Source organism: Paramormyrops kingsleyae, chromosome 8 (assembly GCF_048594095.1).
Source record: "Paramormyrops kingsleyae isolate MSU_618 chromosome 8, PKINGS_0.4, whole genome shotgun sequence".
NCBI classification, from domain to species: Eukaryota; Metazoa; Chordata; class Actinopteri; order Osteoglossiformes; family Mormyridae; genus Paramormyrops; species Paramormyrops kingsleyae.
The window spans coordinates 7,986,989-8,003,827 of record NC_132804.1 but is presented as its reverse complement, the minus strand read 5'-3'; the positions used below and the strand labels follow the sequence as shown (position 1 = coordinate 8,003,827).

The window sequence follows — 16,839 nt, the reverse complement described above, 5'->3', positions numbered from 1 at the left end:
CCATATAGATTAGGTGGGACACATTAGAGTAAGTATTTCACACAATTATCCAGTAAAGTTTCCTGTTTTTCTGAGACATGAATTAACTATTTTCTAAATAATGAAAGCTAGGAGAAACTGTTAAGATTGTGTTAGCAAGACGTCTTGTGCCAAGAAGGCAATAATGAAGACTAAGTGGATCCTGGTCTAATTTATGTTATTTTAGCAATCTTAAAAAATTATAGTCCTTACAAACCACAATATGGATGTTAAGGTGTCCTATGGTTTTTTGCAGGACAATATGACAAGGTTAACAATGTATTTTTAATGTATTTTTCTATAGCATTTCTTATTTCTGTAGGAGAGAAAAGTATTAATAATCCTTAGGAAGAATATTTATGCTGTTCAAGTCTGCCCTCTGATGGGCAGCATGGAGAAGTGCTTCAGGTATTAACACAGAAAACCCGCCACCAAGAACAGTCCGGTCTTACTGTTTGATTTCAATCATTCGGGAGATTTAAATTATGAATATTCCAAGTGTTAAAATTATTGACCATGCTTACATTTCTAACTTTATTTAAAGAGCTAAAAATTACAGTAATCTGTTTAGATGTCATTAAGAGTTTTCCTATTACGCTGACTCTAATATCCTGATGCCAAGTAACGAGAAGAGTCCTAATCCACAGAGCTGCTTATTTCTCCAGCTAAACTTTTAGGCTCTAAATCCTAACTTCACGGTAGCTGTACATGCATCATTCCCATTTTGATCACAGATTGTCCAAACTTTGTATAGTTTGTCAATGGGTGACTGCGGTGCAAGCTATGGGAAAAGTGGGTGGAGCCACCAGCAGCCAATCAGATTTCACTCGTTGACTTTAATGGGAACATGTATACTGCTGCCATTCCTACACTTTCACCAAGTTCACTAAACAAACTTTTGGATAGCTAGCTTTTTTTAAGCCAACATGAAGTTTGTTCACAAACTTCCCATTCTAGTTTTCCTTAATTTTTTTGCATTTTCACAATTTATTTGTGTGTGTGTGTGTGTGTGTGTGTGTGTGTGTGTGTGTGTGTGTGATCCAGGCATACCCAACATTGTGGAGACCAAATGTCCCCACAACGTGATGAATACCCATTTTTTACTTTACTTTTTACTTTATGGGAACCAGTTTCCTGTTAAAACTATATGAGAAAACTATTTTATAAAAATCTGTGACTGCAATGAAAAAACTAAAAATGCAAAAAGTCTTGTATTTTGTTTGGTTATTTATGGTTATGGTTAGGGCTCTTTAGTCACAATGAAATGAAGTTCCATTCTAAAGGAACAGGGACCGCATGATGAAGCTAAGCGTTAAATACGTGCAGGTTAGGATTTGACACCTCATCACGCTGCACAATAGATCTATAATTATAAATGTCCTCTTTCATTTGATAATCATGGAGCTGGAAGCAGAAAGACCACATAATGGACTCATTTATGCGGATAAAACCGGCCTCAACCTCCCTAAAGTGCCAAGATGTGGGAGGGCCATCTCTGGATTGCGGGGCACCAAAATGGCCAATTATAATCTCCTTTGATATTTATCAACCAGTCCTCATTGCACTTCATGAAAAGGAGAGGGCTAACCAGGCCTGCCGTGGCTCTCTTGTCCATTATTTGGGACAGTGTCGTCTTCCACATGCCAATAAATGGCATTCAGTAAGTCTCTGTATGACGATGCGGTTCCTCTCTGCATATTCACCTTTTTTGAATCCATGTGGGGGTGGTGTACAACTGTAGAATTACAGTTCTATGATCTTATCCAGAAGGTTGTGGATTCAAATCAGAGTACTAATTTCACTACCACTAAATGAAGTGACCCCAACTGTTCCAGGGGCATCAGATGCTGTCTAATCCCATTCGTTCTTCAGTTGTTCATCATTTTGTACGAAAGCCTCCAATATGCGGTATGTTGCCGTTTTTCTTCTCTGCTTGCCGGTGGGTGTCTGGTCACTGGCCAAATGACCAGATGTCTCTCTTGGAGGATAAACGATACAAGGATGTATTTCCCTCTGCATTGCAGGAGAAGACATCAAGTGTAATGTTGAAAATAACATGTGGCCAAATCACAAGTGGAGTAAATTCCAAATCCTTTTTTTGTTCAAAAACAAATGAGTCATTTTAGATTCAAGGCATAAAGCTTTTCAGGGTGGGGAGTATAATGCATGAGCTGTACCTTGAAATGCATGTTATAATTTGTTGATGTTTTGAAGACTTCCTTACATTGCTGTAAAAATACACAGTATTTTATTTTCAACTAGCTTAGTTAAGTGTGATTTGAAAAAACACAATCCATGCTGTATTGTGCTTACTGCACAAATGAATAGGTTCAAAATGAAATGTGCAGTTTTCTTTGGGATGGACTGAAAGCATTTAATTTATCACAATTCATATTGTTAGAGTTTGTTTTGTGAGGATTATAGAATTTTGTCCAGGTAGTTTCGGTTTGGAATTATGTGTTCACTGTTTTGAAAACATGACATTTGAAAAGACAATCAATCAATCTATCTATCTATCTATCTATCTATCTATCTATCTATCTATCTATCTGTCTATCTATCTAGCTATCTATCTGTCTATATATCTATCTATCTTTTTCTTAAGCCAATTGTAACTTTAACAAAGTTATTCACGCGTGAACAAATGGACAGGAGAGACTCCAGGAAGTAAGGAACACCACGTCCGTTCATTAAAAAAAAATACTATACAAAATTCTGACATTTCTTCACAATATCAAGAGTTTTCAAGTGCAAATACATTTTATCAACTCCAGGTCACATCATATCAAACCCATTTTGATAAAAGTTCAAAAAGAAAAACCCCAAAATGGGGGGGAAACTTCGCTGGATGATGTGATTGGTGGGGGTGAATCAGGGGTCTGGAGCTGAATGCAGAAAATGAAAGGTCTTTGCAAATTAAATGGGCACCATGACAATGAAGCCCTTGAAGTAGCTGAAGCGATGACTAAGAGGGACTCTGAGTGTTAAAGTATAGCTACATCATTTTACACCATGTGAGATGAGGTTAAATTAGCATGACACCGACCATCAACACCCTCCAACTGGTACAATCCCCCTGAGGACAATGAAATGGCATACCAAAGCGGGAACAGCACAGACGACATCGACAAAAAACCGGTACGTTCTGGTAATCTAGGATTTTTACAGCAGTCATTGAAATCTGGCGTCAGAAGCTGTACAATTTAATTAACATGGATGACATGTTTAATTTGACTTCCTGTAAATCAGTCTAAAAACGATCATCTGCTTGAACAGGACACCACGCTACACATTTTCCACAGATTATCACGTTTCCATTTTTTTTTTTTTTTGCAGAGAAAAATTCAAACAAACGTAGGGAGAGAGGACTATGGTGTTCCATCGTGAAGAGCATCTCAAGAACAGCTGGTCTCTGGTGGGATGCAGATGAAGACATAGAACTACGTCTTTGGGTCTTATGATTCACCACAATTCTGGATGGTTCTGGATTAGTCTGTGGATGATAGTATTGTGATATTTCCATAGAAGTTACAGTCTAACAGAAAATTAATTTTGACTTCTCATAACTGATTTGAGTGCAGTGAAACAAAGACTTTGTAGTATTATGTCTCTTCAAAATAAAAATAAACAAAAACAAACATACAAAAGTGGGTTCCTTTTGGGGAAAAGGGCAGGAGAACATAAGGGACAGGAAAGGAGTTAAAGGTTTAAAGTGACCTTTTTAAGTGTGCAAAGCAGACTTCCCTCCAATGGTCCTTCACAGCTTTGATCATCCTTCGACTCCAGTGTGGCCACGCGCAATGGTTTCTTATACCACTGATGAAACAGGGATCATTTCAAGCAGCAAGGCCTCAGAAAGAAAAACGTTTAAGAGTGCAAAAACGAGGCTCCGAAGTTATGAAACATGACAGGAAACCGAGGATTTGATCGACAGCACTGATCGCTGCCACTTTCCTCAGCTCTGCTAAAATTCTTCCTTATAAATACATAAAATTACCTTTTCTATACGTTCAGAAATTCTCAGCTAAGCAAGTAAATGTGAGAATCTATTTCCTTGGGCTGAAAATATGCGTGGAATATAGAAAAAAAAAACCTGATGAATATTCAGGAAATGGTGTGATCCTGTGAGTATGTTGAGCAATAATGGGCCGAGGTCACGAAAAACCGGGCTTCTCCAAACCAGCATGAGCCGTGATAGTGCAGTATATGTATTAAAAGGAAAGTACAGTAAAAAAAAAATAATCCTAACTTTATGGTGTTGCATGGGGAGATGCATGCTTGTGGTGGTGCGCGAGTTTCCCAAGCGTTGGCAGTGGTGGACTTGCTAATTGTACGGCCGCAGGATGTCATAGACTTTGCTCTTGATGAGGCGGATGAAGGACTGGGGAAGCAGGTCGTTGGAATCACGTGCGGAGTAGTTGAAGTAGGTGTGCGGATGAGCCAACACCTCAAACAGCGTCTTCATCAGCTTCTGGTCCTGTGTGGGGGAAAGACGAAAACATGCAAGATCACTGCACACAGCCGTAATTACAAAATGTGCAGAGTAGAAATACAACTCTTATAATTGTAATAACACAGAGCACATTTAGACAACTTAAAATATATGTTGAATATTTAGAAGACCTTTACATCCATGTTCAGAATGCAAAGCATATGTTTGCGTGTTTTTAAAATACATAAAACATTCAGAAGGCATAACATATTAGCACTTTTTTGATGCCTGAGACACCAGATGAGGTGATTTATAATTAAAATAATGACTGTAATTAAGCAATTAAGAGAAATTTAAGTACCTTGAGGATCCCTTGGTGATTTTCCGAGGCGTACAATCTGCCATCCCGTACGATGTCCTCAACGAGGCGCTCGTAGTCCTCTGGAGGAAGCAGAGCAGGTAATTACACGTATGGCAACCAACCCAACATCTGTCAAGCGCTAGCAGCAAACGACACCTGGATTAACGAGTAGCCATTGCAGATCAAGGCAGAGGGACGTGTGAATAATCAAATTTCCATAAAATTTCGCAGGGTCGTGCACATCGATTGTTCGGCGTACCATCATAGGTGACATATGGTATGTGGAAGCCACGCGCACTGTTGGCCTCGTTGGACTTGAAGTTGATCCAGAGGCGGCGGGAGCGGGCCGTGAAGGCGATGGGACGCTCGTACGTCTGGCACGTCTCGTACGTAGTGATGGAAGCGGCCGACCCTGAGGGCAGTGACAGGGAACTGTGTGAAAGACCGAAGTCAAGCACCTCGCCTCCACGACCGTCTCCACCAGACACAACCGATTACTGCTGTGTTACGGTCCAGGTCCTTTTATGGATGTCAAGTGCTCATTAAAATTATACAAGGGAATAACTGTGGAGAAAATAGAGGACGAGGCTATATCATGTGTGACTGCGAACTTTAATTGTGCCATTAATCCATCCATTTTCTGAAACCATTTGTCCTATTCAGGGTCGCAGGCGCTACAGGCACAAGGGAGGGAACAACCCAGGACGGGGCGCCAACCCATCGCAGGGCACAGTCACGCACACATACCTATGGGCAATTTGTCAATTCAATTTAAAATTCTTTTATTTGCCTTTAAGGCTCTTAATGGCTTTGCCCCTCCCTACCTCTTTGAGCTGTTACAGCCTAACACACCCTCCCGGTCTCTCATTGTCATCTGGCCAGCTGCTCCTGAGGGGGCCTGTAACCAAGCGTTAGCATAGACAGGGCTGCGCTTTCACTGCTGTAGCTCCCAGAATGTGGAATGATCTGCCCTTGCATGGCAGACAGGCTTCTTCTCTGTCTGATTTTAAATCTCGCCTGAAAACCTCTCTTTTCTTTGGCTTTCGATCCCTTGTGAGATGTTGATTTTAGTTTATTTTATTTGATGGTATATCATCTTATTTTGTATATGTGCTTATTTTATGAACTTTTATTTACATAATTTTAATTGTTTCATTTTAAATTATCTGTAAAGCACTTTGGTCCTGTGTGGTTGTTTTAAAGTGCTTTATAAGTAAAGTTGGTATGGTATGGTATGGTATGGTATGGTATGGCATGGTATAGTATGGTATGGCATGGCATAGTATGGTATAGTATGGTATAGTATGGTATGGTATAGTATGGTATGGTATGGCATAGTATGGTATAGTATGGTATGGTATGTATAGTATGGTATAGTATGGTATGGTACGGTATGGTACGGTACGGTACGGTACGGTATAGTATGGTATGGTATAGTATGGTATGGTATGGTATGGTATGGTATGGTATGGTATGGTATAGTATGGTATGGTATGGTATGGTACGGTATGGTATGGTATAGTATGGTAAACTCCAATGTATTTGGACCGTGGGGGGAAACCAGAGAAACCACATGACAACACAAGGACAACATGCAAACTTCACACACACTGAGCCATAGGTGACACTCGTACACTGGTCCCATAGGTGTGAGGTGATACTGCTAACCACTGCGTCACCGTGCTAACCACTGCGTCACCGTGCTAACCACTGCATCACCGTGCTAACCACTGCATCACCGTGCTAACCACTGCGTCACCGCGCCACCCCTGTGCCATTCATTTTGTACCTAAATGATTTTATTCTTTTTATTGGTAATTTTCAAAGGATAAAGTCCACATACAAAGTCCCACTGAAGTTTTTTTTTTTGTTCTTTCTTCTTTTCTGTTTGTTTTTTTGTTTAATTAATTAATTAATTAATTTAATTAATCTCAGTCAAGAACTTGATTTTTTGATATATATATATATATTTGCCTGAATTTTGCCTCGGCAGTGATCCATGTAAAGACAAAAAGACTTGGCCTTCCTTCTCATGCATTTTCTTGTGATGTTGGAAGCCAATATTACTGTAGGTAGAAGAATGACACTGAACTAGGTGAGGGGTGCTTTTTTATTACCATGACACTGCATTGTACAGCTCAGGTCCATGTTCATACCTACCAATATGAATGGGCCTCTGATTACCCAGTTAGGGACAAATAACACAGGCTAGGCAGTCGGGAAGAGACAGCAGAGCCTAATAGTTGCAGGTGAAGATATTTAAGCTTTAGAATCAATTGATAGGGGGACCTAATTTTACTGGTTGTGGTGGATGACCTAACAGGGCCCCAATCACATTTTAGGCTAGGTGTTCCGACCAATCTTCTGAGACCCCCTGTCATGTGACTCCCTAACCCGTCACAGCACTTGCTCTGATAACAAATATTGTTTTTCATTAAACAACTGTTAACTAATTAAATGTTCCTCCTGAGGTTATTAGTTTAAACAGAATCTGGACCTCCTTCTGTAACAGTACAATGGATATTGAACACACTTTGCGTTCCATTGTCAGACACCGAAGACCAGCTTAGACGGTTTCTGATTCCTGGAAAGCCACCTTCTACTCACAGTTCTTCCTCATGACCAGCACATCCCCGCATCCGTCCTCAGAGGGCAGGAAGATCTCAGGCACCACCATGAGGACCTTCCGCTTCGGGGGGGGGTTGATGTTCCAGGTGCACTCCACGTTGGCGGGGTAGTTACCAGGGTAATTGGGAGACTCGATGTAACCGGTGTACTCCCCCATCTGCCCTCCACATTTTCTGTCTTTGGGTGCACTCACGCACACACACACATGCACAGAGACACACACACACATACGCACACACACACACGCACACACACACATGCACAGAGACACACACACACATACGCACACACACACACGCACACACACACACGCACACACACACATGCACAGAGACACACACACACATACGCACACACACACACGCACACACACACATGCACAGAGACACACACACACACACGCACACACACACATGCACAGAGACACACACACACACACGCACACACACACATGCACAGAGACACACACACACGCACACACACACATGCACAGAGACACACACACACACACACACACACACACATGCACAGAGACACACACACACACGCACACACACACACACGCACACACACACATGCACAGAGACACACACACACACACGCACACATGCACAGAGACACACACACACATACGCACACACACACACGCACACACACACATGCACAGAGACACACACACACATACGCACACACACACATACGCACACACACACACGCACACACACACATGCACAGAGACACACACACACATACGCACACACACACGCACACACACACATGCACAGAGACACACACACACATACGCACACACACACACACACACACACATGCACAGAGACACACACACATACGCACACACACACATGCACAGAGACACACACACACACGCACACACACACATGCACACACACACATGCACAGAGACACACACACACGCACACACACACATGCACAGAGACACACACACACACACGCACACACACACACACACACACACAATGATGAATACAAAAGCATCACAAAAACATAAATGTTTTATACCAGGAACCACACTTGACATCTCTAATATGAACTGGGCGTGTCTTTAAAAAGCAGCTCCGCCTCTGACTTTGCCCGTCACTCCCTATCAGCATGTTCTCAGTCTCACTGCTGAAATGTGCAGTATTTTCATATTCATTTTCATCTGCATCACAAGGAGAGGAACACCTAACACACTTAAACATCTGCTTTTTGACATTTTATTCTATTTGTTTTTGCACTTTTATTCTTCACAATCCTTTTACATTCAGTTTTATATTTCTGTTACTTATTTACATTCTATTTTCTGTTTATATTGTTTATTTCATATTCTATTCATCTTATTTTTTCTGTATTTGTATCCTTCCTGATTTTTTCTTTCTTGTACAGACAAGGATAGTCTCCAAATTTTGTTGTACCTATTCGAAGTGTTGCACAGATTGGCACCACTATAACACAAGACACATAATTGCGTGACATGTATGCGATAGGTACTGTAGCTATCCTGTGCTTACTGCTATCGGGTGTTCCATATATGTGACTGGCCATAAACACAGGAGCTAGATTTCATGGTAAGTCATGCAGCAGCAAAGTTATCAGCACTCACTCTTGCACTGGGAGACGGTCGTCGCCCCATCAAAGTCTGTGGTGGTGTTGCCAGGGCAGGAGATGCAATAGTTCTGCCGAAACTCTGTCTGATAGGTGCCCAACGGGCAGCGGATGCAGCGGTGCTGTGAGGTGTTGTAATAGTGCCCAGGAGAGCACTGGACTGCGGAGATGCCACAGGGAGACACACACAGCTGGTATGAAGTCTATCCTCTGTCATGGTCTTTGTAGACAAATGTCCCCATTGGTCATACCCTAAGCGACTGACTGGAGCTGACCTTTGACCTCACAGTCATGGAAGGAGCTGGAATTCTCCCGTTTGGTGCTCAGCCCCCCCCCACAGGAGAAGCACTGCATCCGACCTGGCTCAGGCTGGTAGGATCCCAGAGGACACGGCTGGCAGGGTCTGAAGCCATCATTGGAGTAGGATCCTGACGGGCACTGACCTGGGCACAAACACGGGTGGGAGGTGCCCAGAGGAAATTCTCCTTTAAGTGTGTTTATTTAATTTAGTTTAGTTTAGCGATTACCGTCATTTACAGCAGTGTTTCCCAACCCAGTCCTCGGGGACCACAGAAAGTCCACGTTTTTGCTCTCTCCCAGCTCCCAGGAGCAAAAACATGGACCATCTGGGGTCCCCAAGGACCGGGTTGGGAAACACTGATTTACAGGATTCTCTAGGGTACTCACAGCTGATTGGACGGTGACAATAAACATTAGTGATGGGCAAATGAAGCTTCATGGACCATTTGCTATATTTTCTGACTCCACTAGATGGTGCTCTCTCCTCATAAAAGAGCTCAAAGCCCCAAAGCGAACCAAGGGCACCATCTAGTGGAGTCAAAAAACACAGCACATGGTTCATGAAGCTTCATTTGCCCATCACTGTTAAACATCGATGTACTGATGTAAAAACCATCACACTGAAAGGTTTGACATTATATAGCTTTACCCACTTAAATTTAGACATAATTTTAACTTCCATAAATCTGTTTTTTCCCATAAGAGAAAAATCTGTTTTTTCCTTCCTCAGGAAGGAAGATAATTTTAACTTTTCACTTCCTTTGTGAAAATCTAGTAAATATCCTATCCTACAAATATATAACTCTCAATAAATATGAACTCAGGAGACCAAGAAACAGCAATTGAGGGATCTGAATACTTTGTTATTACGTAGTCAGTATTGTTATTACGTAGTCAGTATTGTTATTACGTAGTCAGTATTGTTATTACGTAGTCAGTATTGTTATTACGTAGTCAGTATTGTCTCAAATGCCCCATCTATTTCAGAGAGCAAAAACTACACCACCCAGACCAGGATGAGTACCTGCGCAGGACGAGATACTACGGGCTCCTGCAGGCCCGTGCCCGTCGCTGCCCGGGCAGAGGTCACACGCCAGCTGTCCCTCCTTCTCCTGGAAGGTTCCGGGTGGACACTGGACACAGCGCCCCTGCCCGCCATGGTAATATGAGCCAGGCTTGCACCTGACTGAGAAGGGAGCCAGGGGGCTCAGAACATGAGTATGGCCAACATTTCACTGCGTTCATCAGGGTCATAACAGTGGTGCAATGCATTCTGGGTATTTTAAGCTTTGAACTGCAGTTCAAATGAGATGTTTGATCTGACCTATTGCATCCCATAATGTGTGATTCCAAATAAATTGTGACACTATTCAATATGCATGCTGGATTTTATCCAGCCGGTCTCTTAAATAGCTAATGTTCACTGGGAATAAATGAGTCTAGAGTTCACATCAGTTAAAGGCTTGTGATTCTTTTCAAAAGCACATTTGTACTTGTAAGAAAGTCAAATATATTCTCCTTTTCTATTCTAGTTAACATTGATTAATCCAGTGCTCTGATACAGTGACGTCCACCATTGAGTGTAAGTCTCCGGGATAATTGATGTTACATTATGTGATGGAACAGACTATAGAGTGGGAGTGTGTTTGCCCTGTTGGGGGCGCTCATGCCCTTGTGTCTCACCGCAGCGCCCGCCGTGTTGCTCGCCGCCCGGGGAGCAGCGCCCTGCAGCCTGTGCCCGCTTCTGGGCCACCTCGTACTCCAGGCCGGCCAGCCGCAGCAGGAAGCGGTCCTGGCTGATGGACTTCCTCAGTGCCTTGACGTACGTCTGCACCTGCTGCTCTGTGTGCCTCCTCTGGCAGCTCAAGCCACAGGCCTCTGAGAGGGAGGAGCAATCAGGGGGGGGAGGGTGGGGTCAGGTCAGGGAGGGCGGGGTCATGGCAGGTAGGGGGTGGGGCCCCCAGAGGGAGGAGGGCCATGCAGTCTGTCTCCTCACATACACCCATAGCATAAAGTACCCTGCATAGGTCCCCGCCGCCGGCACTCGGTGACTCACCCGTGACGTCCCCCGGCTGTGCCTCCAGCTCGAGCATGATGCGGATGGCCCCGGCAGTGGCGGGCTCGCGGGCTTGCCTATTCTTGGCCTTCCTGGTGGAGTTGCACTTGAGGTTGACATAACTAACCAGGCACTTGCTACAGGACTCGGCACTCCCTGCAGAAAGGGGGCAGTGAGCATGGCCAGCGGCAGCATTCCTGAACAGTGTCCATAAGGCTCTCAGCGGAGGCGGACGCCCTTCTCTCCCTCTCCCTCCCCTTATCTTCCCCGCTTTGCTCCTCTCGTCTCGTCCGGTCTACTGTCTTATACTTTGAGAGACTCTCTCAGCCCTGCTCTTCAAAACTAAGAAAATCATGGATTTGATCAACTGGTCTCTCAACGCAATTGACACCATCTTCTCGACAAGAAGCCCAGGTTCGGGGGAACCTGACTGTCCTGCAGGAACGTACGCAGCTGGCTACACGATGGACGTATGGGAGAAGTGGAGGGTCGTGTGTCTGGCAGCTCTTTCCGTGGAGGACATGGAAGATATCCACCTATTCGGAACCATGATTACAGGTCTTATGCTGATTGGATTAGGCATTGCCCTGGTTTATCGAAAATTGAAGAAAACGGTGACAGCCGCTCAAAGCCCCACTAGACTGGCCGGGAGGATTGACGGAGTTGGCAGAGCTGTTGGCACTCAGACTGTGGCTATAGATCACGGATAACATCACTGCGACTATTGATCGCAGATTGGATAACATCACGGAGAAGCTCAAGGCTCTGCAAAGGATTTTGGATGGCGGAGACCAGCGTGGACATTAGAGGAGCTGCGAAATTACAGCTTCTCGCCCGGAAACCCTATTCTATCTGCTTTTGGCTCCCCCCTAATCAGCCAACTGGCCAAGGCCGCTGCTGAATTAACAACTCCCCCGGAAAACCAAGGCAGTGAGACTCTCTTGCATTCCTCTCCCCCAATCCCAAGGACACCTGGATACACACACACACATGTATGTACAGATACGCACTCACCGCACCCTCCCCCCATCCCACGCCTTCGCCGCTTCATACCCCCAGCGTGAACAAGCAGGTCTGTGACCAGCGCCTCTGGCTGCAGTACCGGATGGCTGTTTGTCTATGCTGGACTACCTCCACCTCCCCATTCCCCTCCCCTGTTGCAAGTCACGATTTTTTATGTTGTAAGGTGTGGTGACTATGTGCTTATGTTGCTGATGTGTTTTTTTCTGTTCCTACATTATACTCCCTACTGGAGTACAGTCTGGGGGCTGTTTTTTTATTCTCCTCCTCTCTCCTCATGTAATTCTGTTTTCTCTGTTCTTCCTATATCCCCCGTCTTCCTGACCTGTCTACCCCCTGTAATGTGATGTTTGTATATGTATGGTCGGGTTGATGGCCAGTTTTTCACTGGTACTTGTGACTAGGTGACTGAAGACCATGACAAAGTGAATTACACCTCAAATGATTTATACAGCAGGATAGTTTTGCCGAACCATTCCACATTCAAAGGTACCTTAATGCTATAATTTGTCATTTGTTCTATTAAAATACTCTTCTTGCTGCCAGCAGAGTCACATTCCAGTTAATTCAGACATCAGCAGGTGCGGTTGAGGTAATAGGTGTTTAATTCCTACGCCCCCCAGGCACAGTGGTTGTGTACGTACCCGAGCTGAGTGCACGGACCCCCTCAGCGGTCCCGCCTTTAGCTTTGAGGTGCAGATGACACTTTGCATTCTTCACTTTTAACAAGACGGTTTTCTTGACGGGGGAGGGAAGGGTCTCTGGGAGGGGGGTAAGGAAACAGCGGGACACACTTAGAGACCGTCGAAGTCTAATAATTCTCATTCTATGCTAATTATCCTTCCAGTGGCACCAGGTAAATGGCTGATCTCACAATCGGACGCCAAGCTTCAGTCTCACCTGTAAATACAAGGATTGGACAATGAACCTGAAACACTGGCCAATAATGTTTGAGTTTTCATGCCTATATATGTGGTGTCTCATTTTCTCAGAGTGAAATGTGTCCTCAGTAAATTTAATTTCAATCAGCGTCAGTTTTTACTGTGGTAAAATCATGGCGATAAAGCTGGATCGCTTGAATACATTGTTAATGTATGGTAAAGCAGCTATTCACAATGTGAATCCTCGGGGTAAAGGCGGGACTTCACGCCCCTGATTCAGGTAAAATGAAATAAGGTGACATGCTTTACTTTTTTTGCCGACAACATAATTTTATAACCTTTAATACATCTGAAAGTCAATGTTTTGAAAAGAAAACAGGTCAGCATTTTTTCGGGATTCTGCAAAAAGATTTCAGTAAGTTATAATGTGAAATAGATGGGAAACTTTAACTACTTCGCTCAGGATGTCCTCGTCTCCAGGGGGTTATAGCATCCTGCTTGTTGTCTGGTAATGATAGCCAAAATGATGCCTCATGAACCATTTGCGGTATTTTTTGACCCCACTAGATGGTGCTCTTGGCTTGCTTAGGGCCTGTTTTGAGCCTTTTTTTGAACAGACAGCACCATCTAGGGGGTAAAGAAATACAGCAAATAGTTCATAAAGCGTTGTTCTGCTCAGTTATGGAATAATGGACTATTCTGCAGCAATTACCCAACGCCAGGAACTAAAAAGATTCAATGAATGAGCTGAACAACCATACACTGTCAGTGGTCTGTTAAGTCATCACGTCTTTGCCTGATTTGTACAGTAAACAAGATTTTATTTGGATCTAATGTGTGTCAAGAGAGGCTACCTTGGCAGCTGTGGTTGGCGTTGGCGCTGGGTCTGGGGACTCCTTTGCCGTGGAGGATGGGCAGCCCACAGCTCACAGCGTAGCTGCTGTCAGTCTCTGCAAATGTCGGGACAAGAAAAGCCATAGCTTACCTAAAAGCTCCAGACGCGCTACGACCGCTTTTTACATGCAAATATAAATCAGCAGAAATCAGAGTCCACACTAATTACTCTTGCATTACACACATTCTTCTGCGTGGTTTTTACAATCACATTTGTTTGCAGTCATTTGTACAGACATTTGCACAGGCAAAAGAAATGGGCGGGTAATCAGTTTAGAATTGTCAAAAGAATTATAATCAGGTGGGAAATAGGGATGCTAATTGAGAGTCGACAGACCAGCAAAATTCATCATGATGATAGAATAAGTGAAGTTATTCAGATGAAGAAATGATCAGCGAAATGACCAGTGGAGCCCGCAGTCCTACCTGCAGTGTAGTGGGCTTTGGAGGTGCAGGTGAGGGAACAGCTGTCCTTTTTCCCCGCTTTGCTGCAGGTCAGAGTAGCCTTAGGAGACCCCAGACCGTCATCGCACTTGGCCAGCTCTGAACGTTGTTTTTAATTAAACGAGACATTTTTCCACATTAGTACTGTCATTTTTTTTTCCATTTAGTTGCATACAAGATGACATTCATCATTACAGGTCTTTATCATTATTTTATGCCAATGTTCCAGATTGATTTATCTAATTTAATATTTCTATTGAATCCCATAAGCCAGCGGTTCTCGAACTGTGGGTTAAGGGGGTCGCCAAATAATTGGAAGGGATGTCGAGATGATTTTCTCATATCAAATCGTGGTGGTGCTGAGATTTGAACAATGTTTTTTGGGGATTCTCCAGACAAAAAGTTTGAGAACTATTGGAATAAGCAATATCTACACTAACTACACTGCCAGAATATTTGCACTGTTTCTCGTAGTCCATCGTCTATAGTCTATTTGTCATGCCTCGCTCGTCTGATCCTCCCGTGTGACATGCCCCCTCATCTACCTCGTGTGGATTCCCTGTGTTTACCAGCTATTTCTTGTTGTAGTCATTAGTCCTATGTATTTAAGTTGGTGTTAGGTATGTTTTCCCCAGTCCTGTCATTAACATCATCGTGGTTGTGTTGCCTGTTCACCGATTCTGCTTGTCTTCCCCTCTATTAAACCCCACATTTTCCCGACTCCTTGCGCCCTGCTCCTCTGTCTTTGCTCTGTGCCCCATATGCCGTGACACTATTGTTGTATAGCGCATATTGTACTGTCACAGCCTCCCTGATGTGCCCCCCCCCCCAAAAGTCTTTATTTTATCTTATTTTTTAGGTACATGTATATGTGTATTTAGAGATATATGTACAGGTATTATTTATCCCCACCCCACCCCCCAATTATCCTCACTGTCGATCTGTCTGAGTCTGCTGTTGTCCTGCTGTGTTGTACGTTACGCCTTTGTTCCCTGGAAAATGTGTGCTTTAATGTATATGGTTGAGATAACAATAAAGCTCTACTATTACTACTACTACTACTACTACTACTATGATCCTCCTCTACCCATCATGCTTAAAGTTGGCCACTGGAGGGCAGTGTTGCCTATTTACCGACACAATCCTTTTTGTTCCAGTGCAGACTGTGGCCAGGGGGACAGGTGCAGTAATAGCTTCCAGGTGTGTTGACGCAGCCAAACTTGCAGCCACCATGGTTGATGCTGCACTCATTGACATCTGCAGAGAGAAATAAGGGCTATCAGGACAGAGACAACACAAGCACATGAAGGATACATACAGATACATCTTTCCATGCATTTTTTCCTAGCAAAGACAGAAATATACAGCAGAATGTTTACTGAATCCTTTCTCCAAAACATGGCTACTACAGCATAACGTTCTCACAATGTTTCTCTAACGCTGCCGTGATGATATGAAAAATGTAAATGTCACCTAGCAATATTTTGATGTAAGAACATAAGAACATAAGAAATTTACAAACGAGAGGAGGCCATTCGGCCCATCAAGCTCGTTTGGGGAGAACTTGTATTTGAGACACGATGGGTGAAGAAAATTCTCTCATCTCTGGAAGGTATATCCAAGCCATTTCAAGATCTTATTGCATATTTAAAAATATATTTCGATTATTTAACTATATTCTTAAATGATTTACACGTGTCTATAAACATACAGCATTGCCATGAGCCAAATAAACACTTAAAGACATATTTAAATAATTTAAAAATATATTAAAATGATTGAAGATAACTTAAAACGATTTAAAATATATGATTTCATTATGCATATCACTAAATAACTGTTGCCTATAATGAAATATAGATATTTTCCCTATTCCTTAATAATTGCAAAACATCAAATTAAATTAGAAGATATTTTGAAATAATTCAGTTTTACACCTACTAAAATATTGAAATAATGGTTTATATCTTCAAATTATATTTGACTGATATGTAACTTATCTTTTTAAAATATGTAAAGATATCTATGAATTGTCCCTAAACATGATCCCCTGCATTGCAGCTTCGCCGTAGTTGTATAATTGCCCACCAAGTGCACAACTTCTCGACCATCAGGTGGCGCCAGCTCCCACTCCTGCAAACGCAGTGCTGCCCGAACCCAGAACCCGACTTGGACTGGG

The 16,839-nt window shown here is 43.2% G+C and overlaps 1 protein-coding gene across 2 annotated transcripts in view; it reads right to left on the bottom strand.

The window, feature by feature from the left end:
• Positions 1-2,682: 2,682 nt before the first annotated feature.
• Positions 2,683-16,839, bottom strand: part of LOC111858627 (signal peptide, CUB and EGF-like domain-containing protein 3) — a 60,497-nt gene continuing 46,340 nt past the window's right edge. The window contains exons 10-23 of one of the 2 annotated variants that reach the window (XR_002841626.2): positions 15,795-15,917; positions 14,643-14,759; positions 14,177-14,272; positions 13,086-13,202; positions 11,422-11,577; positions 11,049-11,243; positions 10,390-10,551; positions 9,341-9,508; positions 9,064-9,225; positions 7,419-7,616; positions 5,071-5,223; positions 4,812-4,891; positions 3,736-4,495; positions 2,683-3,511 (exon numbers count right to left, since the gene is read on the bottom strand). Coding sequence is in view for 1 of the 2 variants with exons in the window: in XM_023840559.2 (XP_023696327.2) it covers positions 4,343-4,495; positions 4,812-4,891; positions 5,071-5,223; positions 7,419-7,616; positions 9,064-9,225; positions 9,341-9,508; positions 10,390-10,551; positions 11,049-11,243; positions 11,422-11,577; positions 13,086-13,202; positions 14,177-14,272; positions 14,643-14,759; positions 15,795-15,917 (1,880 nt within the window). In the remaining variant the exon portion in view is untranslated. Of the gene's footprint in view, positions 4,496-4,811; positions 4,892-5,070; positions 5,224-7,418; positions 7,617-9,063; positions 9,226-9,340; positions 9,509-10,389; positions 10,552-11,048; positions 11,244-11,421; positions 11,578-13,085; positions 13,203-14,176; positions 14,273-14,642; positions 14,760-15,794; positions 15,918-16,839 lie in introns of both variants that reach the window. The other variant, XM_023840559.2, reaches the window with a different exon arrangement.